The 24,899-nt window shown below is 38.9% G+C and overlaps 1 protein-coding gene across 1 annotated transcript in view; it reads right to left on the bottom strand.

The window, feature by feature from the left end:
- LOC125292358 (fibronectin-like) overlaps positions 1-24,899 on the bottom strand; it is a 79,786-nt gene that overhangs the window by 14,236 nt on the left and 40,651 nt on the right. Inside the window, exons 11-13 of the mRNA XM_048239590.1 lie at positions 7,410-7,673; positions 5,841-6,095; positions 3,162-3,431 (exon numbers count right to left, since the gene is read on the bottom strand). Of these exons, the coding sequence (XP_048095547.1) occupies positions 3,162-3,431; positions 5,841-6,095; positions 7,410-7,673 (789 nt within the window). The remainder of the gene's footprint in view (positions 1-3,161; positions 3,432-5,840; positions 6,096-7,409; positions 7,674-24,899) is intronic.

The following is a 24,899-nucleotide window of genomic DNA, read 5'->3' as shown; positions in this document are numbered from 1 at the left end:
CGCATACACTGCGCAAAAGTGCCACTTGCGCCTAGGCTATTTAATTGTATCGCCTTGTTAGGCTATGCGCGGGGTGTGCCAACTTTTTATGAGATTGAGAGACCGCCTTAAAGACAAAAAGATAATTCGAGCTCTGGTTAAATGACAATTTTTGAAAATATTTCTAAAACTTCAAAAACTCCAGTTTGACCAGTTTGTTAAATAAAGTACTGCAGATTACATTATTTATTTCTGATTAATTGTGTCTTTCAATGTCTTTTGCAACATCTGCTTGTTAGGCTGGGCTACTGTCAATGTCCTTGTCCAGGTAAATGTTCAACAATTGCTGGTGTACAGGCTATAATCAATTGGCTAAATCATTTGTCCAGCTGTTTAAAAAAAAAAAATGGTGCTACATTCAAACGCAAAAAAGTGCTTTGATATATTTTTTCTTGTCGTTTGAACGTCGGCAAGCAGGCATGTTGCGGTTGCAATTTAAGTTAAATTTCTACAATATCCCAACCTATCCCACTCTGATATTTAGAGTTGTTTCGTTAAGATAAACATTCTTATTTAAATTTTGGGTTCGGCAAAGGACGTGTTTTGCCTTTTTTATTCATGCCCTTTACAACTAGGCCATCCTTAAAAATATTTTTGTTTGCAGTAACAGCCAAAAAAAGTAAAAAATGGGTCGGTAGGTAGGTCAATATTTTTTTTTTTTCAAGATTCAAAGTAAAAAAAAAAGTACAATTTTGGTCATGGTGATTACGTAGGAATGAATTTACACAAATGTGCATATCGTGACTTAACTGACTGGGTCTTCAACCCGTGCCTTCAGAGCACCACCATTGCAAACCTCATTCTGATGCAGGTTATATAGACCAGCCTTTCTCAAACTTCTTTGACCTGAGGCCCGGTCATGGCAGACTTTTGGGTCATAGGGCTCATCTACATGTACCCAGAAAGAAGGCTACAATAGCTCTTGGCCACGTTATATTGAAATTTGACTATAGGCTACAATACTCAATGCTATACAGTGTATTATACAGTCTCTGCTCTGTTTCTAAGGAAGTTCAAAAAACAACGTCGTTCTATTAAGTTTAGTTAAATAAATAAATAGCCTTCCAACAGGTTGAAGCCCAGCTTTGATACCAACGTTATCGATTAGTTTCAGTTTCTCTCAGCAGAGCCCAACCACTGAATGAATGCTCATACCACCACTTAATTGTAGGGCTCCATGTTTAATGACATCAATAGCAGAAACGTTTGTTTTCTTTTTTTTTTCGATCCAGCGGTTTCTTGATCAACTGCGCAGCAAATTATCAGATGAAGCACCGGGCCTAATTTCCTCCGACTCCAGCGGACCAGCAGTCTCCATGTTCGCGGACCCATATTTTTTTGAAATGCTGAATAGACCACAACCAATTTCAATACTCCGACCACGGTCACCGTTAGACTAGGGGAGGAGGGATGAAAAAAGATCTGGCCACAGTTCTTCCAGAACTTAGTGCCAAGTAAAAGCGTTTTCAGTTTGTGTGAATGAAAAGCGAAGCGTAGGCCATAGTGTGACATCGCGTAAAACCAATGGTGTAGAGATGGCGCCACAGGTTTTTTTTAAGTGAGCCACGTTTGCATGTAGGCAATTTATATTCACAATACTTGGGCCTACTAAAAGAAATATTATTTTATTGCATTTGTATTGGTTGTTTAGAGTAAAAAAAAAAAACAATCGGTCGGTATTAACGCAAAGTTTACAACCCGGCAAGTCGGTTAGGACTAAAAGGGAAAAAATAAATATTTGGGTTGGGTTCTAAATTGACAGGGTCGGTCGGGTTACGACAAGCGAAAATATTTTTAAGGATGGCCCTATGCTTATCCGCCCTGGCGTCCATTATGCATCGATCAGGAATCAAACCCTGCTCGCCATCGTCGCAGTCCTGTGCATTCTTATTAGTCTGTCAACTCCATGCAAACTAAGTGACAAATGGCTCAACTGTCTCACTGTTCCACTGACTTGGGTTTCAGAATCTTCACTGCCCCAGTTCCATTGATTATAGCGGAAAATAGGGTACGTCTTTGACTTAACGCATCCGTCTCTGGTGTCCAGTCTCCAAGTGTCTCATGCACCGTCGTTACACTATCAAACAACACCGTGACATATAGGGTATAAGATATATAAACTCACGCTATTGTATTATCATATGGTTATGGTTATGGGATTTTGCAGACGCCTTTGTCCAAAGCGACACACAAATACAAAGACAACATAATATTTAAAATTTAAAACAGGGAACAGATTAAAATGTTGCTCAAACTTAATATATGTTTGGTAATGGCTCAACTGTCTCTAATTGTTCTACTGACTTGGACTGACTTGGAAACTGGATGCATCATGGAAGCAGTAAGTCAAGTCGCATCAAAAATAGTAGTGGCAGAACTCCCAAGTGCCACCTGGTGGTTGTTTGGGTCAACTGCAGTTTATGCCATTTCTGCCGAGAATATGGTGCGCGATTCGTGCGTGATTCATGCAGGAAACCATCCAAACTTAACTGATACCCACTGTAGGCTATAGTCTATATGGGTTTAGTTAATGATCGGGCTATAATAAGACCACACTTTAATAGTGATTGGCGTAAACTGGGACATTTTAGCGTCCCGACAGGCTTTTGTCGGGACTCAGGACACGCAACTCAAAATCGGGACTGTCCTGGTTTAACGGGGACGTCTGGTCACCCTATTTTGTGTGCTAGTTTAATAACTTGCCTTTCCAGATTAAATGTCATCAGCGCAGACAAACTGGAATGTATTGAAAAGAGCCGGCATAAAAAGCAAGACCGCTAAGCAAATGTCATGGGCCGTTAACTGTTTTAACACCTGGCTATCTGAAACGAGACATTCATTTGAAAACCATCAGCAAATCCGATCTTGGCGCAATAGGTTACTGCAGGAATTTTATGCCACCATTAGAACAACCAAAGGGGAGCTATATGGGATCAGTAGTTATGCCGTAACAACAAGACTATTTCCAAAAGAATCGCCATACTTGCGCTGAAGAAGGGTGTCTTGCCCGAAAGGTCCGTGGACCGATTAAAATGTAAAATGTAAAAAAACAACAACTTTGAGTGCTATCCTTTATTTCTAAAGCTTATTGCTCACTCTCTTATTTCTGTGTAATTACTCACCTGATTGGATTAGTGTTGAAGTAGTCAGACTTGTCCCCCCTTCTTTGAGCTCACAGCAGACACTGACAGTGTACTGAGTGTCTGGCTGCAGGTCTGTAAGGGTTGTGCTGCAGGACTCTGTAGAGATGGTCTGTGGTTCAGTCCCTTCACTGTGGTAGGAGATCAGGAAGCTGTGTGGAATCTGCTCCATCCCCTGATGCAGACTCCAGCTGAGATCAGCTGATGTTAGAGTCACTGAGCCCACAGTCAGATTCTCTGGGACTGGAACACCTGTGATGATCAGACAAGATGCATTGATAGTAAACAAAATTAGCTAATCTCAGAAGCGTAATATTTCTCCTGTCTATGTAATATTTTTTCTTGTCACCCAGAGAAGAAATACTCTTTTCTGATTGGCTGGTAGGGGTACCTTGAAAACTGCTAGTTAGGTGTTGTTCTTGTCGTAGTGTATTGGTGTGTGGTGCATATGCATGTAATGTACATGAGGACAAACATGCATGATTCTAGAATAATGCTGCATTCGATTTGCCTTGTCAGCGGTAATTGGAAAATGTTTTTTACTCCGATGTGACATAATTCCCAAGTTTAATAAGTTGATAACACTTCCTAAGAACAGGATGCTACAGTCTGTTAGCAATTGTCTGTTGTTATCAATTGTTACCAGATAGAGCAAAACAGTTTGTATGGAAGCATTACACTGTATTTCACACAAGCAAATATTTTGACAGAAAATAGTGACAGATATAGGTTGGACACTATTGTTTCCATGACTGGTTTATTGAGACACAAATAGGACAGAACTGCTAATAAGCAGTACATATCTACAACTTTTATTTAATGGTGGTGGTTTGCACTCTGGGTTCTGCTGACAAGTAGAAATTACGACTTCAGGGGGTGTTCCATTTGCAACTGCCTGCTCATAACTGGGGGGGCATCTAAACCTACCCTATTCAATCAGATCTGCAATTGGGAGATTACACTGAATCAATTGTGAAAAAATGCCAACTCTAAACTACACTTTCTGAGAAGACAGAGAAGGTCTGGTGTGCCTACACCAGATTTTATGACAACCTCTGTTGTCTTCATAGACCCCACTCTTAGAGTGTATGTCACTCCAGCTTGGCATGGAAGCTTGATTCAAGCAAGAAAAACTGAGCGAGTCTAAAAATGAGCCTGCCAGATTGGTAGAGCATACACCCCCACACACACACACACACACACACACACTAGTTCAAACATCTGAGAGTCACCTCGACAATAGGCACATTGCAGACACCCCAAGCCATTATCGAGAGATAGCGAGCAGGGCTTAAAATTCATTTTTCAAAATGGGGAATTCCCCCCTTAGGTTATTCATATAGGGGGGATTTACACAATTTGGGGGGGGGGCGATTCTGATATTGTGATTTCGATACTTCTTCGATACTTTTTTAAAAATGTATTTGATTTGGAGGCCCCCACCACCCTGACGTCATCACTAATATATACTGTAGTGGGATCATTCACAACTGTGGCCATCCTAGATTCTGCTTGACTGTTTCCACACACACACAAACACACACTGAAAATGATGGCCTATGTGATATGTTTCTATTTCATATACGTTTAAATTCATATAGAGTGTATTTAGTTAATAATGTACTAGTAATTACTAGTAGCTAAACATATACTGTAGTAATTTGAATGCTTCATATTGATTTTTAAACTATTACATTTAGGCATATCTTTAATGTGGTGTGTAGGTCTAATTGAGTGCACATTGGTGATGTGTAGGCGTAATTTAAGAAATACGTGAGAGTAATTAGCCTTCATCCTGACGGTTTTAGGCTAGTGAATAAAAGTTGTGCATAGTGCATAAGGATATGTGGATGCAATTCATTGTTTTCTATGTCATTAGATAAAATAAATGTTCAAAAAACGAACAAGTCGAAGACAATCTTTCTGGGATCAAGTGTTTTGCAATGTTAACTAATGATTATAGTGAGCATTACTGGCAGACGTGACCTGAGTTAGCAGGGTAGTTACCAAGGAGCTCTCTCCAGATGTAAAAGTTTGCCATGGCTGCGTAGCCTATTTGCGTAAGCGCAAAGTGGTTCTCTCTCTCTCTCTCTCTCTCTGCGCGTGTGTGTGTGTCTGCGTCTGCATGAGGCTATGTTCAATTCAACTCGGTAGTTGATCCGTCCGGTCAATAGCACCGAATTCACGCCACTTCATGATTAGATTAGCGTCATCAGACAGGCTGTAAAAGTGTATCACGGGAATTTCTGCATTATGATGGCTAGGTTTTTGGGACTTGAACAATTTATGCATAATACCATAATCCATGAGTGAAATTTAGGCCCTGAGAGAGAATGTCTCCCATCCTATTACTAGACTTCTAAATGGGATATTACAGAAGTTTTAAATTCTTTGTAACTCATCTTAATCTTATGTATGACTGTATGTATTTTAATTTATATAACCTATGATTGTTTATCTCTTTTGTTCAGACTGCAAATGCTCATGTATTTCTGTTTTCTTGGTTTAACTGCCATGTGAGTATTAAATAAAACTTCCAAAACAATCCCCAACAAAGTATAACTACATTTGATCTTTGATATAGCTTTTGACATAGTAGGCATTTGAATAATGAAAAAATAAATGATCAGAAATGGATAACATCTGCCAAGAGTGCCATACTTGTTCTGATGGTTTGAGAGATGGAGCTGCTCTGGCCATTTTTTAGTGCTGTAGACACAGTGATGTTGTATTCTCTCTCAAATTCCAACTCAGAAAAGCGGTGCTCAAGTGACTTGGTGACAATGGACTGAGATTCCCCATCATAGCAGAGGGTCAGTAAGTATGAGGCCTGGTCAACTCCTGCTGGTTTGGTCCATGATACTGACACTGATGGTAGATGCATGTCTACAGTAAAACACTCAGGTGGAGGAATATCTGCAAGAAATAAATATTCACTACAACATTTAACCAAGGTATATTTAGATTGAAACAATGCTTTTTTGGAGTGTTTAAATCACAGAAATTTTAATCGAACACTGTTACTGTCAAAGGCTCTAAATCTCATCCTCTATCTCTATAGAGTGGGGAAGTCAACTGGAAGCTTGTAGTTTGTTTGTAGTGTCAACAAAAAATGTCCATTGGAAACATAAATGGGGTTTTAGGACATTCTGTGAAACAACAGCAGTAGAAACCCTAGGCATTCAGGCTTAGTGGGTTAATATTAAAAATAGCAATGCTGCTACAAAGATGCTAAAGCAAGGCTATAGGCTACAGCAGGGCTATTCAACTTGTGGCCCGTTTGATTTTATCTGTGGCCTGGCTGCAAACTGCCCTCAAATCTGGCATGACTATGCTATAATCAATAAAATAAAACGACAGCAGTAATTGGCTGCAAAAGTAAACAATGTTGTGCAGTTTGTGCCTGTAACACTGGGCTGTCAGATAACCTACACAGGAATGTTAACTACGTGTCTGTCAAAATCAAAGAGACACAAAATTGATAATGAAAATCAGCAGTTCTTTTAAAAACATGAGAGAAGTTGGGTGTGAATGTTATATATTACATCCCCTGATACTGTTTTACTGGTTCATTTGACAAATAATATTGACATGCTATAAGCACCTTATGCCTCATAGCCTACTTAGAAAACTGCAGTTTTGACACTAGTAGAGCAGTTATTTTTTGTAAGGGAATGTCCACCACATCCAGTGTTTGTGACTTTTACTGAACTAATTAAATGTATCTGGATACTCATAAACACTTGTCTCTTATAGCCACAATAGGAGTAATTCACTTGGAAAAACACCAGACTACAAAGCGTCTCTTAGCTAGATGTGTCACAAGGTGATCAGAAGCTAAACATACTAGCTTTACTGATTGAGGATCAGTCACGCAGTTAACTTAAAGCACTCGTCCAGTGCACAAACATCATAAGGTCTATTTATAGATGGTGTTTTTCCATTGGTAGCAGAAGCATAGCGTACGACTGTAGTATTTGCAGAGATACAGAGAAACAACATTGATTTTATTAAAAGTAAATTAAGGTCTCTCAAGCAGTAAGTTAACTATAGAGGGTATTGTTTTTTATGTTTTCCCAAAACCCTATTCATTCTCTCATTGGGATTATTTTTAGGAAATAGGCACAGAAACATGGAAGATTGATCATCCACTGCATACAAATTGACAATGGGCAACCCTACACTATACACTCTTGGATCTAATGAAGGAATAAAGTCCAGGAACCAAACCTGTTTCCACAGCTGCAGACACACATGGACTCTGTCTGCCATCATCCCTGAGGGTGGCCACAGTAAATGTGTACTTCTCTCCTGGAGTGAGGTCTTGAACATGTAGTTTCAGGTCCTGCACTTCCAGATTCCCCTGGCTTCCTTTGCCAGTCCATGAGACCCTGAATCTGTGGGGTCCAGTCAGTCCCTCAGGAGGTCTCCAGCACACACACAGAGAGTCTGGCTTCACTGAGGTGAACTCAATGGGCCCAGGAGGAGGGACTGCTGAGAATGAATACAATATAATTATCATCAAACTTTGCTGTAAATGTAAAACTGTAATAATGTATGTGTGATTCTTGATCTCTCCCTATAATGAATGTGAGGCATGATTGTGAATGAATGAGCACTATATGTTTTGTTAATTTGCTATTTAGTACCTGCTGTATGACTATGCTCACCTGTCTTGTTTTCCATCTCTGATTTGTTTGTTTGCATTAGCTAAGGATACAAGAGTTCATGAATTATGTGGCCATCTTTCTTTTATATAACATTTTCTTTTTGATGTCATGTACATAACAAAACACACCAACCTGATTTTCTCCCAGTTCTGTTATGTCATGTCCAATGTGTTCAACTGCCATGCACTTTACACATATTGCAGTCTGGTCAGTCCTGCAGTACAGCTCCAGTTCTCTGTGGTGTCGTGAGCACATCCTCTGCTCCAGATCTTCAGTGGCCTCCACCAGCCTGTGTCTCTGCATTGTTGGAGCTGTGTAGTGCTGCTTAACATGGAGCTCACAAAAGGAAGCCATGCAGGTCACACAGGACTTGAAAGCCCTCTTTGGGCAAACAGCATAGGGGACACCTCCAGGTTCTGTAGTATGTTGACTGTGAGAGCTAGAATATATAAATGCATATATCATTTATATCATTTATAATCATGTATCTAACCTAAGTTTAATATGGAGATGTTATCCGTTAGCTGTGGCCTACTGGTTAGCGCTTCGGACTTGTAACCGTAGGGTTGCCGGTTCGAACCCCGACCAGTAGGAACGGCTGAAGTGCCCTTGAGCAAGGCCCCCTCACTGCTCCCCGAGCGCCGCTGTTGTAGCATTGTAGCTGTCTTGAATTTCCCCTGGGGATCAATAAAGTATCTATCTATCTATCTAGCAGGCAGCTCACTGCGCCGGGATTAGTGTGTGCTTCACCTCACTGTGTGTTCACTGTGTGCCAAGTGTGTTCACGGATTGGGATAAATGTAGAGACCATATTTCCCTCACGGGATCAAAAGAGTATATAATTATACTTACTGTATACTTATCTACCTTAGCAGTACAATTTTAGCTTGTGCCTATCAACCTCATCATTTGATGCAGTCTTGCTTTTTAATGAATACAACAAAGAAAATAGTTAAGTACCATAAAATAATGAGCTCTGAAATCTCTGTACTTTTCTGATACATTTCTGATGTCAGTGCCTTTCTGACATCTTTCAGTGTATTTTTTAAAGTGGATCAAAAGGGAAAACCAAACATATTTACCAAACATACCTAGAAGCAACAGGAGTGGAATCCTCTGACGGCTCATATGCTGAAGACATACTGCTCAGATAGTCTGGTTCGTCCAAATCAATCCTAGTGACAAAATGGAGATAAAACTAAATTAAATGAATGAGTGGCATGTGCTGAAGATTATGCTAAATTCCTTTATCAAATAAATGCTCAAGCAAGTTATTATAAGTGTTCTAATATGAATACCTAGTGTCTTTATGTCCTCCTGGAAATGTCAGAGGGGGGTCCATTGACTGGTCACTCATCATGGAGATTACACTGGGCACTGGTGAGTGTCTGCCATGATGACTGCTGGAGTATCAAATAAGTCAATAGATTGCATCATTATAGAAAGAGTATCATATCAACAGTTTATATTAATGGAATTTCTGCAAATATTATGTGTCTTTAAATTAATGTATCAAAATAAATTAATTGAAAGTCATTGTTGGGATCACATTCCTTGATGAAATTTGATTACATTTCACTCACCTCTCTTCACCAGGACCCACTCTTTCATCTACATCATCATCTGTAGAAGAGGCTTCCCAATGCTCATCTACAGGGAGTCCCATTTCAGATGTGTTTTTCCCACTCTCTAAATATTCATGGAGTCTTGTGGTGGGATCCTCTGCATTCACCTCTCCGAAGATTCTCTCATTGGCCAGAGCGCCTTCATCTTCATCCTCATGTTGAAGAGGCCTCTCTGCCATACTGACGCCAACGTCCTTCCGGTTAGGCTGACTCATGGTGAAAGCATAGCGAGACCATAATGGACTGATTGAAATAAGTTTGTGAGATTCTAAAACAAAAACAGATGGAATTTTCATAAATTTACAATTCATAAATCTATCCTCTTATGCAAATTAGCTGGTACATTTGCATGCAGATGCAAATTAACCTAATATATATTTAGACTAATCTGGAAAAAAGTATATCAAAATGGAAAAAAAAAAATCGGGCAAAATTTTCTTTGGTCACCGCTAGTATCAGATTCACGGCTCCCATTGACTCCCATTCATCCCAAAAGTGATATTTCCTAAATGTGCTCAAACTAACACTGGTGAAAGCAACCATTTCACTTTGATAATAAACTAGATTCTTGTACAATATAAATACAGCAAGAATAACAGAAATCCACTGTATCAATGTTGAGAAATGTTATAAAAAAATGTCATGTCCTAAGACTTTGCCCATTGCTCAGATTTGTGATCAGAAAATGTGGAATGTTAGAATTTTCACATTCAAAAACATACCTGAATGATACAATACAATTCATTAAAGGAACGACATTTAAAAAGAAAAACACATTCGACTGGATGGATCAGACGACTAATTAGTAAGAAAAAAACAAGATTTCTACCTTAATTTCCTGTTAAATTAAATATTTCATGGCGCCATTGCGCTGCACGGCGAGTGATAATTTTTTCCCCCAGGATGATAGGGGAAGGTACCGCCTTTTTCACCTTTTTGATTGGCTAGAAGGGCTCTCGCCCGATTGGTTATTTGATTTGGTCATGAAACGTCATCTCACGTTCATGGCAGGCTGTCGGCTAGTCTGTTTTGATCGTCTTTACAACAGAAGTAAACAAAGTCAATCCAACAGTAGCCTACTAAGAAAAGTTCTGTGTTTCTTCAGATTCAAGTTCACAATTTCAAAACCCGTTAAGATCGTGTTTAGATTAGTCTTAGCTGTTTTGGGGAATTTTGTGATGAACATGTGAACTTGGGAGTAGCCTACAAATCTGACCAGCCTACGTTTCGTAAATTCACCATGGCTCAAGTACTGGGAGGTATTCCAGAAAGGAGATTTACTGGCTTAACTGGGTATGTTAACCCAGAGTAAGCGATAAACCTGGGATTTCAGCTCCAAAATGATCAGGCTATGTAAGTCAGTGTTTCTCAAAGTGTGGTCCGGGGACCACTGGTGGTCCGCAAGCTATCCCAAGTGGTCCGCGAGCAGACGTGGTAAAATATAATATAGATGAGTTGTTTGCAATATTGAACCAACTTGTATGTAAATCCAAACAGTTCTGCAACACTGTCTATGTAAGATATGCCAGTTTAAATCATATGAATCCTCTGACACAATAAGCAAAGTGCAAATACAATAAGCAAGGTGGATCAGTGAGTAGGCCTATTGTGTAGGCTAATATATTGTTGAAGTAAGTCTAATCTTTTTTTTTTTTAGCTAGGTGGCCCGTGCGTTTCTTTTTTATTGGTTAAGTGGTCCTTCGTCTGAAAAAGTTTGAGAAACACTGATGTAAGTCACTATGGCAACAAAGGCTCTGAACTTAATTGGGTATGTTAACCCAGAGTAAGTGGTAAACCTGGGATTTCAGTTCCAAAACGTTCAAAAATGATCAGGCTATGTAAGTAACTATGGTAACATAGGCTCTGAACTTAACCTGGCAGGGGGTAGGTTTTGTTCAGGTTATGTTCAATTATGTTCAGTTATTTCAGTGCATGTTCAGCCAGGCCGCTATTTTTACACTTGTCACACAATGCCGTTTCATTTTGACGAAGGTCCGATTGACAAAGTCTAAACGACTTTTGAAGAGCACTACAGTTTTTCAGCTGAATCCTGAACTTGTATATTTTCACCAACTGGCAGGTCAGCATCACTTATTAAGTTTTCCAAATGTGCACTGACAATATGCTGTCTTTGTTGGTGAGCTTTAAGGCCACTTCTATTTTTGGATGCTCTCTTAATGTTGTTGGTGTTTAAGACACATTTTTATTTGAATAATTGCCAGATGATATGTGATGCTTCACATCTTATCACAAAATGGCAGGGCCCAGTAGGCCTACACGATGCTAGGATGTACCGGGAATCTAATTCGAGCGACACATTTCAACAGGGTGCGTTAGGCCTATACCTTATAGTGTTGTCACAATACCAAAATTAATGTTTCGATACCGATACCAAGTCAAGAATTGCGATTTCGATACTTCTTCGATACTTTTTAAAAAATGTATTTGATTTGGGGGCCCCACCACCTTGACATCATTATCAGTAATATTGAATATACTGTAGTGTGATCATTCACAACAGTGGCCATCCCAGATTCTGCTTGACTCTCTCCACACAAACACACATGGAAAATGATGGCTTATGTCATATTTCATATATTCTGCATAATTACTAGTAAATAGTAAATATAGTAGTAAATATATTTAGCAATTTGAAGACTATTCTAAAACTATAACTACTTTTAAACTATTGCACTTAAGCATATCTTTAATGTGTATAGGTCTAATTGAGTGCATGTTGGTGATGTGTAGGTGTAATTGAGTGCCTGTCACTTTAAGAGATACGTGAGAGTAATTGACCTTGTCTCACGGTTTTAGTCTAGTGAATAAAAGTTGCACATTGCGCATAAGGATATGTGGATGCAATTAATTATGTTTTGTATGTTATTAGATAAAATAAATGTTCAAAAAGTCGAAGAAAGTCTTTCTGGGATCATAGAAGAGCAATGTTCATTAATGATTTTAGCGAGCAATAATTGTCAAACGTGACCTGAGCTAGCGGGATAGTTAGCAAGGATCTCTCTTCAGATGTAAAAGTTTGCCATGGTTGCTTAGCCTATTTCTAAATTACATTGAACCCAAATAGTAGGCCTAAATGACCAAAATCCCACAGCCTAGGTAGATTAGCAACACAAACTTGTGAGATGCAAGTGAGCAAATAAACTTGATATTAGCCTATTATGATGTGTTACCATAGCATCACTTGAACTAGCAGCCATGTCTCGCTGTTTATAGCCGGACAGCTGCGCTTACGTGTGTGTGAGGAGAAAAGACGTACAGCCACAGGTTAGGGGAGGAGGCGCTAGCCTTGTGCACACGCATGTTACTTCAAAAGAACACGGTCATTCTCAAAAGTATCGATACTAATAAAATTAGGCATTGCCAAGCTGTTTTTGGGAGCTTTGTCCTAGAGTGCCAGCAATCTAGACCATTGTTGATGATTTTTGTACAGCCACAGCATATTCTGTGTTATAGCTATGAACACATACAATAGCTCAATTAAAAGGTGAGACTTTAAGCTCTCGTGGGTGCAAACCGTGTATTTCTACATGCCTCTGTTCCTGAGAAATCCCAAGCTAAACAGTGGCTAGTTTTCATCAAAATCGCTGTTTTTTTCTAGAAATGGAGATATAACGTCTTTCATGAAATATGAAGTGTTGCCTGTTACCGGGAAGTGATCAGCGAGACCTGGCGAGACTGCCACCTAGTGATAAAACCACAAAAATGGCCTGGTTTTGACCTGACGTGCGTGCGTCACTGATTCGACCCAAAGCGGCAACCGAGTTATGATAAAATGTCCAGATAAAATGTCCAGATTGTGCGTTTTCATGAGTTTCACGATCGTCATATATTTCATTTCCATTCATCACAGAGTTCCCAAAATCACATATAAGGTGTGTTAGAGTGTCTAGTTTCGTAATTAAAAAAAAAGAAGCTAAAAACGTAATATTACGTTTTAGGCACTCAACGCATGGGAAGGAAAAACGTAATATTACGTTTTTGGCACTCAATGAGTTAATTTCAGGGTATTGCGATACTTTTGTAGTATCGGTGCACCGTGCTACCGAAATTCACAATTTTGTCGCCGTTTATTTAAAAAAAAAAAAAAACATAGTCCAGTATTTCTTTCGAAATTGAAATGAAGTTGTATGCAACAGCAAACCCTAGCTTACTAACAGGTTGGTATTTTGAAATGTCACGTGATGTGATGTCGACTCCAATCGACTCCTACGGACTTTCCCCAAAAGATGGCAGCTGCAGCAGCAACATTTTCGGAAAGGTACTAGCTTGATGAAATTCATTCTGGACTCTCTATCCGACCACATAAAGACCTCGGGATACTTCGGTTTGGCTTTAGGGACCCTCTACTCACCACCACGTAAGTGTAATGTTGTTTGGAACTGAAGAAGAGGTATAAAAATAGCATTTTGTAGCGGCGAAATGACATGCCCGGGTCACTTCCAGGCTAACAAGTTTTGACTAAAACGGTCAAAATCGAACTTTCTCAAAACACATCCGAATGACATGATTTTGATGTCAACTCAACGTATGTACTCCCAATCATCCGTAAATTGATCTAAAGTGCATTTTACTCCAGATAATTCCTTTAATGTTATATGTGCAATTACAGGAGAACTTGATGGGTAGGCTACTGGGGGATAAAGGATACCCATGGCATCCGACACTCATTCCGAAGCTGGAGCGCAAACAAGGTTTTTAACTTGGCCCACAGCTGCAGAACCCACGTTAAAACAGAAAAATACATTTGGGATTCTCAAGGAATCTATGGCCCACTCAATCTGTGAAAAGGTAGGCTAGTTTAAGAAAGCAGGTCTTGTTCCTTGCAGGGTTGTGCACAATTCGAATTGCAATTCTGCTTCCTGTTGGTTACCTCAATTTAAATGCAAGTGCAATTCAAGAATTGAATTGGAATTTAAGAGCCAGTTTCAATTCCATTCTGGAATTTTGCACAAGCCTGGTTCCTTGGCAGACGCTCAAGTATTGCTCTTTTTTGTTATTACAGTTCTCTCCTCCTCGTAAGCCTTGAGAACTTGCTACTCTGCCTCTGAAAAATATGGTGCTCTTCGTTTCGCCCGATTCACTCATAGTTTCGACTCTCAATGATGCCTTTATAACAGTGGTCCCCAAACTTTCTCTTCCGAGGGCCAGCTCACTATGCCTGGCTCTAAGAGACGGCCAGTATATTAGTAACCATAAATAGCTTAGTGCTGTGAACAACAGCAGTCTACCTTAGTTGAATATTCCATCACATTTAATCATAGGCTACTGCAATTTAATACCATTGTTAGCTGTGTTTATATTGCAATCATGCCATATCAGTGTAAAATGTAGCTCAAATGAAATAATACTAATAAAAAATAGCATTCCCAAAAGTATTAGCAGGGAGTCCCAAGTGTATTTTATTCAAAATGTGTGAACTCTGAACTCTGTGTCTTTGCATACACAGCTCAAGTTGTGAACAAGCAATATCCTACAAATAATTTGAAGTTCTCAAACTATGAGAGTTTTATGAAGTGCTGGCAAAAACATCTGAAATGACCACTTTCACTCACCTGATGAGAACTTTGTGAATTTGTATGAACATTTGAATGAGTGAACAAAAAATAGAAATAATTATCCCAGAAAGTCCCAGAAATATGACTTGAATAGAAGTTAGTTAGTTATTAACAATTCATTGATAAACTTGTAGAATACTTTGAGCACTGATGCAGTCATTATAAGCCTCTTACATTGTTTGCAGGTAGGCCTACATTTTATTCAGTTTTCGATGGCAAATGCGAAACAGCGCCAAAACAACCATCAGTGGACAAAAAGAGTATTACATGTGTACTGTTAAGACTCGCCATAGAGAATTAATGGGGGAAATTACGGAGGTTATAGTTTGACGATGTCGTACTACAATGCGGGCCGGATGCTATATACCACGGACATGTTTTGGGGGGCCACCCAAAATGAGGTGGCGGGCGGGCCGTAGTTTGGGGACCACTGCTTTATAAGTTTGCTGTGAATGCGCACAACTCTTAACAGGGTTGATTGAACTGGTAACCGGTGTTTTGGAACAGACAGCTCGGGTTTAGTCGCCACAGGTTCAGATAACCCAGAGGTTAAGTTTTATATCAGTGTTTGTTAACCCCCAACAGTTACTACGCCTAAGCATATTTAGGCCTATGCCTTGCCTGGGTTTAAGATGTATGCAATACAATAAAATGGCACTATTTTACCCAGCTGTGTGCAGTGTAGGTCAGTCCCTATTCTAGACTAATGGAAACTAGATGCATCATCTTGCTCAGCTTTGATTTAAAAGGTCCATTAAATACACACAATTACACAGAGAGAACTCGGTATGGAAAGCAGTGAGACATATGACTATTGTACACTGCAGTGGAGTAATATTGTCAACCTCTAACAATTAGGCTCCCAACCAACAAATAGGCTTAGAACAGCAGCACAAATAACAGAACAGTCAGCAGAGTTCATCAACAGACCTAATCCTGTGAACATTTCAGATGCAACACCAGTGCCAAACGCACATGGCAGCAGTGGTGAGGTAATAATTATAGCCTAGGTGCTTCTACATCAACCGCTATCGACAGGATAGGAAAACAAACATTTTGTGATCTGCAGTCGTTAATTTACAAGCCTATATGAACCAATGAATTAACTTGCCCATACAGAAAAATCAAGGGAAAAAATATATTCACATATATGCAGCTACATCCACCTTATATTTATATTTATAAATAGATGGCTACAATATATTTAATACATATATAGTACAAGCATGTATATATGCAAGTATATGTGGGACCCAGCAATGTAACATATATGTGGATATCTTACATGAACATATATGGTGAATATATTCAATTAACTTATTTGCACACAGGCAGTGATGGGTGGGGTTTACAAAAAGGCTACCTTCAACTTCAAAATACGTCACTACCAACGTACTCTAAGCAAAGCTCTAAGGTCGTTGGAATAACGGTTAAAATGTTTGCAGCTTTTTCACTACATAAGCATAACTAACAGCAGCTACTACTAGTCCAAATGTAAAACGTTTGCTCTGGTTAAGTGGATTGGCGGGGAGTATGAGGGCAAAACCAGTATTTTGCCGACTGACTGCATTAGTAGCTAGACCTAACTTTAATGAGGAAGACTTTTTCAATGGCTCTGGAAGGGACAACATCTTGCTAGAAACTAACGTTAAGTGGGGGGAAGGTGGCCAAGAGGTTGGCCGGTTTTCGAGGCCATGGTGGTCAAAATTGCTGGTAAGTAGGTCTTCAATTGTATGCTAAATTGCTTTATATAACATTTGCAGAAGTTAATGTCCGAATTAACAATGGTATTATTGGTGGAAGCTGGAAGCTAACCTTTGCTACTTTCTGTAACATTAACGTTAGCATAAATTAGCCAGCGCTAGCTTTAATTTTTTTACACCTGAAAGGGGTTTGAAAAATAAATTCAGTGAGAAACGTTTGGAAATTAATGAAAACGACTTGTAATGACAGTGAAATACAAATTTAACCTGTCTCCCGGCCATATTTGGTAGTATATTTGCCTCTGGCATGTAGATTGATAGGCATAGATAGAAGCTAACTTATGATTTGTCATGCAAGACAGAAAATGTAACGGTTAACATAACTAGCCTAAGGTGTAGACATTCTATGCACTGTGGTTTAGCTAGCTAGCTGCTATTGTTGCATCATGGACAACACTTAGCTAACATTAGCTTTTTTTTTTTTTAGATAGGATGTAATGTGGTATGTCCTGGAGAGTGTAGAGTGGACGTGTGGAAATTGAAGACGAGACAAGTACTGTGCCTAATTTCATGGAAATGGTATTGCAAGTAATGTGTTTTGTTTTTGTGCACTATCAAACTACTTTGTCATGCTTTGTGCACTGACATGCTTACAAAACCATTCACACCCATGCTAAATTATGGAAATGTAATAAAAGTTGAATTGTATTGTAAAGGACCATGTATGGTCATGTAGTATTTGAGCACTGAAACCCCTTTTTTTACATTTTAGAGAGGGAGGCAACACTCGAAAGCTACATCAAGGACACCGGAGGATGGACCAGAAGACCTGAGACCAAGACGGCCCAAGCCCAACCTGTAGTATGCTTCACTGACTGACAAATGTTGATGTTGATGCTTCATCATCACATAGACCAAAGGTAATCAAAAATTAATGTTTACTTATGAATATAACTTTTTTGTTAAAGGTCTATTTTCGAAAGCAGAACATAACCTTTTGTTTCTGAGAATTTATACATTTGTTTGAGTAGTTTTGATCTTTTGAATGACAAGAAATTAGCTTCAAGCTACTGGGGACACTTTACAGTGAACTGAAAATATACCTTTCCAACCATATCTTATATGATGGTACAGCTTCCCTACCGTCTCAGATAGCAGTCTCGGATGGGAGACACTTCATGAGTGGGAATATCCCAGGACATTACATATTACGCGAGTATACCCTTTACCAACGCCACTCTCATTCATGCTGTATATTCTGTTCACTTGCAGGTATCAGAGAAGGCTGATAGAGCTCTCTATGAGTGTGAGCTGTGGGAGAACCCAGAACTGGCAACCACCTAAAGAAGAGGTGGCGATAATGGCTCTCCAAGAGGAGGTTTGTAGAGTGTTTTCATACAGATGTGAACTTTTACATTAAAATGTACATGTTTAACTTTAATGAAATAGCAGCTTCTTGGTTGTACAAGTTTAGTAAACATTTGAGGATGAAACTAACTTTTCCTTTCAGTGTGTATCTGTGTGCTTCTCTCTTCTGTGTATATGATATATTAGTTGTGTTGTCTCATTTAAAAGTGTTAGGCTGTCTGTTTGGACTGCTTCACATTTTCGCCTCACCATCATAGATCTTTTCTGTGTTAGTAAACTAACTATTTGAGGTGCTAATTGGTTGTGCTATTTTTTAGAAGGCACTTAGAGGGAATGCCTGGACCCTGAGAGGACTAAGACGATAATTGGTGAGTTTATTTTATTTGTATGTCTTTCTCGCCAACTCACTTTGTATTTATCTCCAATTATCGTGATAACACAACAGTGTTAACTGCACTTTAGCATCTGTATTTGTGTCACTAATATTTTGCATGTTCTATTTGTGTATGTTCTGTCTTATTCAGAGGCCACCCTGAAGCAGTTCCCAGGCCAGACACTTACTCCAGATTGCTGGGCCAGGCAATAAATGCCAAAATGAGGTTCCATATCAAAAACAAAGATTTTCAATAAAATAGAATAAAAGATAACAGAAGTGTGTGAGTGTGTTTCTTCCTCTTTATACTGATACTATGGTTGATTTTAAGTAAACAAAATAGTGAAATATGTATTGATCAATGCGGAAAATATCAAACCATAGTAGAATATGAATTATAATAGAGAAATATATGTCTGAAATATATAGATCATGTGATCAGAATCTTCATCAAGGGTCATGTGATCATGCTTCTTAGTGTCATATATTTAAATATATTTAATTATATGCATAAAATATAAGAAAGTGGCCAATATTTAATATTTACTTATATTTTGAAATATATTGATACATACATGGAAATATATGTATTTAACATAGATGTAAATATATTTATTTAACATAGATGTACTGGAATATGTTCAAGCTGCATATATGTCAATATATTATTTTTTTGATGATGACCCTGAATAAACAAAAACAGATGATTTCACGGATTAAACTATGTAGTCCATCATTAAGTCTCTGTTATGTGCAGGTAGGCTACGTGTGCCCGTTCACGTGCTACTAAACGTCATTTACTACCTTAGTCCAGACTACTGAAGTTTGGAAACTATCATGGTCCGAACTTACTAAGTACTATGTAAGTAGGCTACGATAGTTTTGGGAAACAGTCGTAACCAGGGCCGGCAGAAGGCATGGGCATTCTGGGCAATTGCCCTGGGGGCCAAACAGGGCGCCACAGCGTGTCGAGCTATAGGCTACAACATTGAAAACACATTGATTGTCAAATAAGGACATAAATAAATAACAGTCATGAATGAGACGTTCATAGTGCTGCGGAAGAAAAGTGCACAGGTTGAAAAACGTTTCTCCCGCGTATGGGTACACTGTAACAAGATTCTGTGATTTTCACAGCATCACTGCTGTTTTTGAGAAAAATGTGTACTGTATTTGTGAATACAGTATGTTGCTGTAGTTTCGCTATGAATTATGGTCAAAAATGGTCAAACTACAGTAATAAAAATTTGCTGCGAATCATAACACAGTAATAAATCTGACTCCTCCCTCACTTGTCAGCTTTTTGAAAATTTTGAAAAAACATGGCGGAAAATCAGTTGGGGCTTTCTGTTTTCTTTTTGCACATAAATACAAAGTTAAGCTCCCAGATAGCAAGGTGACATTGATATAATGTTGATGTTCCATCCAAATCATCATTTTGAAAAGATATTGAAAAGTCATGGATTTATGGTTTACTGGGAAATTTTGACGTTGATTGAAAACGTGCACCGCGGACGGCGTTGAACTGTCGGTGACGCAGATCATTTTTGAGCAACAGTTCAGTCAGTCAGACCAACGGTGTTCAGCACTCTGTCAAGTTCGCAGCTCCATCTTAATGGTAAGCAAGCATTTATTTATGTAACGTTAATGTTTCATTGTGAAATTGTACTACATTAAATTCGGACATGTGTACAGTCTATGTACGTTGTACTGTCTAACTTACAAACTCATCCATGCTTGTTGGATCAACTAAGTAAATAACGTTAGGCTAGCTATCATAGTTGCTGTTGCTGTGAAGGTGGCATTAACGTTAATGTTTTATGTTACGTTAACGTTTTGGCAGTCTCATTTATATTAGGCCTACCTTAGTTCTCAGTAAGTTACAGTTTATTATATTAATATAATTTATATAAAACATTCGCTAGTAGTGCTAGGCCTAGTTTGTTGCTGTCACAATGTTAGGCTGAAGATGATGTGCTGCTGGTTAACGTTAACGTGGAGGTTTAGCTGCTAGCACTACCAGCTAACTTATGTAACGTTAACTCATCGTAATCAGTACATATATCTATGTGTTGCTGCAAGCAAACATCATCAATGAGCTCACCCAGCTGGCTAACGTTAGCAGCTAAATATACCTTCTTAAACTGAGTTATGCTAACACCATCTTCAGCCTGGCATTTTGACAGTAAACTCAAAAAACATACAGTATATATATAAATGATTATTCTAAAGTTTCACTTGTAAGTAGCCTTCAGTTTCAGTTGAAAATTGTTATCTAACACTGTTTATCTTTTTTTCTTCTATTTCTGCTAGGTGCTGCTTCACTCTGCTACTGGTGGTGGATCAGGCTGACTGCAACCGTTGGTCTAACGTTAGGATGCAGCACACGAGAATTTCTAAACGGGAAAAAGTGAATAAATGTACTTGCTTTTCAAACTGATAACAAGTTGTCAATGGTTATTTATGCAAGTTTGTGTAGCCTAAACCATACCTAGGCCTAGTCAAATTTATCCTGGCTGTAGATAAAGCAGGATATGAATTTCCCAAAATTACTGTATATAATATTACAGCACTGGTATTACTACTGTACTAAGTTACAGCATGATCCATAAGTACTGTGATTAAAAAAATACGGTAGACAATTCAATACTGTATACATTACAGCACTGGTAGTACTACTGTAGTTTGCATTTACAGTATCAGGCATAGGTACTGTGATTTCATATACAGTAGGTGTACTGTAGAGTGAAATACAGCAACTTGCTGGTTATTTGCTGCCAGCAAGTTGCTGTAAATTTTACGTTAAACTTTTTACAGTGTAGGCCTATTGATCTTCAGCTTGAATCGTCAGGTTGCTAGCAGTGGAACGACAATAAAATCTGAATCTCACCTTGTCACCGAATCAGGGGAGCAATGAGCTCGTTTCCCCGCAATAAGATGGTCCTATTGCGGGGTGATGAGACAGCGACACTCGAAGTGCCTTCCTAATGTCACGTTTAAAAGCACACCTAACAGACGGCATCATATTAAATAGGTAGTCCGATTTCTGTATAATAGCCTTCAATAATAATATGTTTATGTTACGTGAAAAGCCTAATTGCTTAACTGTAGGCTACTATTTGTGTGAGGCCTCGCAATCGCAATAATCCCGCAACATTTTTTTTATTTTCCCTTGCGGCCCAGTAACGCTGGAAAGTAGCAACATTGAGCTCCCCCACATTGAAATCAGCCCCGATCTGCACGCTGCAGGCTATTCGTTATAGTCGACCTTATTGTTATTATTTCCTTGAATTAATCTGATTAAAGTAGAAAACATCCTGCAAATCTCATTCTTACCCCGATCAAAATGTCGAACAAGACAAGCTCCGATATTTCCGGACGATTTTACTTTCGATTTCGTGTTCAAGACAGCTCAGAGTTTTTCCAAGTAGCCTACACCTCGCTGCAGCCTGCGGGAAGCCTGCATATCCCAGCCAATCACAGACAGAGTAGGGCGGTATTGGCCAATCACAGACAGTCTTCCCCTACCATCCTGCAAAAAAAAAAATCGCGGACGTGGCGGGGACATCCACATCCATGTGCGACGTCACATGCTACGTCATTACGTATCGACATTGAGCGTCAGCGTCACATACCTCATTTTGAGTTTTCCCAGAGAATGTCTGGGGGGAAGCGATGAGTGCTTCCGGGAATGCGAAAGAGCCGCCAGACCCATTGGAAATGGCGTTTGGTGGACTGGGATGTGATCATGGACTGTTAAGCATGGATAAGTTTGAAACTAGATCTAATGATTTGGAGGAGTTGTCAGGGGAGCATGATAGTGAGAGTACTATAAGCGAAGGTGACGAAGGTGAATGGAATTTAATTCAAAGAGCATCGAAGAAAAGAAAAGGAAATACTAAACTAGATGAAACGAAAAGAGTTAGGACTGAGGTTAAAGTAGTGATTCGATTTCAAACCCCCTGTGTATTAAACCCATTAAAAGTCAGTGAAGCAATTTATAAGCAAATAGGAGAAGTTCGCTCCGTCAGAACGCTAAGAGATGGTAACCTGTTAATGGTTTGTCAAGACAGTGATCAGAGAATGGGATTGATGAAACTTAAAACGTTACTGGGGAAAAGTGTTAAATCCCAAGACTGGGAAGAAAGGGGTAAAATAATGGCGGTGATATCTGGAGTATCGACAGACTTGTCAGAAGAAGACATTAAAAGCAATGTTAAACGAGTTCGAGTCAGCAAAGTCAAGCGTTTGCAAGTACTTAGGAATGGAAGTAAAGGACCAAGTTTGTCTGTCTTGTTAGTGTTGGATGAGGTTAAGATGCCTGAACGAATCATGATTGGGTATGTAAGTTATATGACGAGGACTTACATCCCCCCACCAACTAGATGCTTTAAATGTCAGCGATATGGACATATTTCTTCTGCGTGCAAATCCAAACCCAGATGTGCTAAATGTGGAGGCGAACATGAATATGGTAAATGTGCGGAAGGAACGAAAATCAAGTGCTGTAATTGCGGAGGTGAACATAGTGCGGCCTACAAAGGGTGCGAAATGCATAAAATAGCAGTTCAAGTGCAAAATGTTAAGGTAAAAGAGATCATTACTTATGCTGAAGCCATTAAAAAGGTTGACAAAGAAAACCAAGCAAAATCAAGGGTTAGAGTAGGTATGGCCCCTTTAGATTTAACCCCTAGTCAAGCTCAAACGACCCAGAAATGTTGTAAGGTAACTGAAGATACTTTTCTTATCCACAATTAAAGTTTCATTGCTTTTATGGTGGAAGTGGTTAACTGTTCAGCCCAAGTGGCAAGTAGAAGTGATAGAATTAAAATAATTAAAAGAGCAGCAGAAAAGTATCTAGAGATTCATGATTTGTCAGTTGACTCTATTCATAACATGGTATTAGGAATTTCTGATAGCCAGGTACCAGGTGGCAGTTCATAATGAGTCTATCAATTTTACAGTGGAACGCCAGAAGTTTAATTGCTAATGGTCAGGAACTTAAAAACTTTATTGAGGAATTAGATATTAAACCCAACATTATCTGTATACAGGAAACCTGGTTAAAATCATCACTTGATTTCATAATATATGGATATACAGCAGTAATGTAAAGACAGGGATACTGCAGGAGGTGGAGTGGCCACATTTATTCAGCAGGGGATTAATGACAGAGCTTTAAATGCAGATAAAGAGGTTGAAACAGTCCTGGTTGAGATTTGGGTAGGTAAAACTAAGATTAAAATCGTCAACTTTTATAACCCTTGTAAAAGAATCCTGAGAGAAATGCTAGACAATATGTGTGAGGAGGGAAATGGGAAGCTAGTATTATGTGGAGATTTTAATGCACATAACACTCTGTGGGGAGGTACTAAGGTGGATGAAAATGGGAGCACTATTGAGGAGTTTATGGATGATTATAAGTTGGTTTGTTTAAATGACGGAAGGAATACTAGGTATGATGCGTCTCATGGAACAGGATCAGCAATAGATCTTACATTAGTATCTGATCAGATAGCAGGGGTAAGTGAATGGGAGGTTAGTGAAAATTCTCTTGGCAGTGATCACTATATTATTTGGTTAGGTATTAGAAATCAAAATGTGTGCCTTGAAGAGAATTGGTTTCCAAGATGGAGAATGAAAGAAGCAAACTGGGAGTTATATAGCATGAAGGCAAGTGGCAGGCTAATGGGAATAATGTCAGAAATGAGTAATGATGTTGATGAGTTAAATTCAACAATTACAAATATTTTATGTGAGTCAGCGGAGGAGGTTCTTGGCAAATCTTCTGGGATGAGGAAAAGAAGAATGGCACCTTGGTGGTCAGATGATTGTAAGGAAGCAATTAAAGCCAGAAATAAAGCTTTCAAAATTGTTAAATCAAATCATTCCTTTACCAACTTAATGGAATATAAAAAATTACACTCAAGGGTTAAAAGAGTCATAAAAGAAGCTAAAAGGACATATTGGCGTGACTTTTGTGGTAAAATAGGAGCAGAAGTCAAAGTGGGTGATGTTTGGAGCATGATTAAAAAGATGGGAGGCATTAGAAGGGAATTTTCTCTACCTGTAATTAAAAATAATGATAAAGAGGCAGTAACTAATCAAGAGAAAGCAGAGATGCTTGCAAAAAGTTTTGTTAAGGTTCATAGTTCAAAAAACCTAACTGATGAGGAATTGTCTTGGAGAGTTAAAGTTATGGATGAGAGTAAAGGGCTACTGGGGAAACATGTAATAAACGAGAGTGTACTAGATAAGGAATTTACGTTATTTGAACTTAGGAGAGCGTTAAATGGGGTTAGGAATACTTCACCGGGGAAGGATGGTGTATGTTATAAAATGATTAATGAAGTCAATGATATGGCTAAAATGATAATTTTAAGTCTTTACAATAAGGTTTGGGAG

Source organism: Alosa alosa, chromosome 3 (assembly GCF_017589495.1).
Source record: "Alosa alosa isolate M-15738 ecotype Scorff River chromosome 3, AALO_Geno_1.1, whole genome shotgun sequence".
NCBI lineage: Eukaryota > Metazoa > Chordata > Actinopteri > Clupeiformes > Clupeidae > Alosa > Alosa alosa.
Note: the sequence above shows the minus strand (reverse complement) of the source record. Positions and strands in the feature narration are given on the sequence as shown.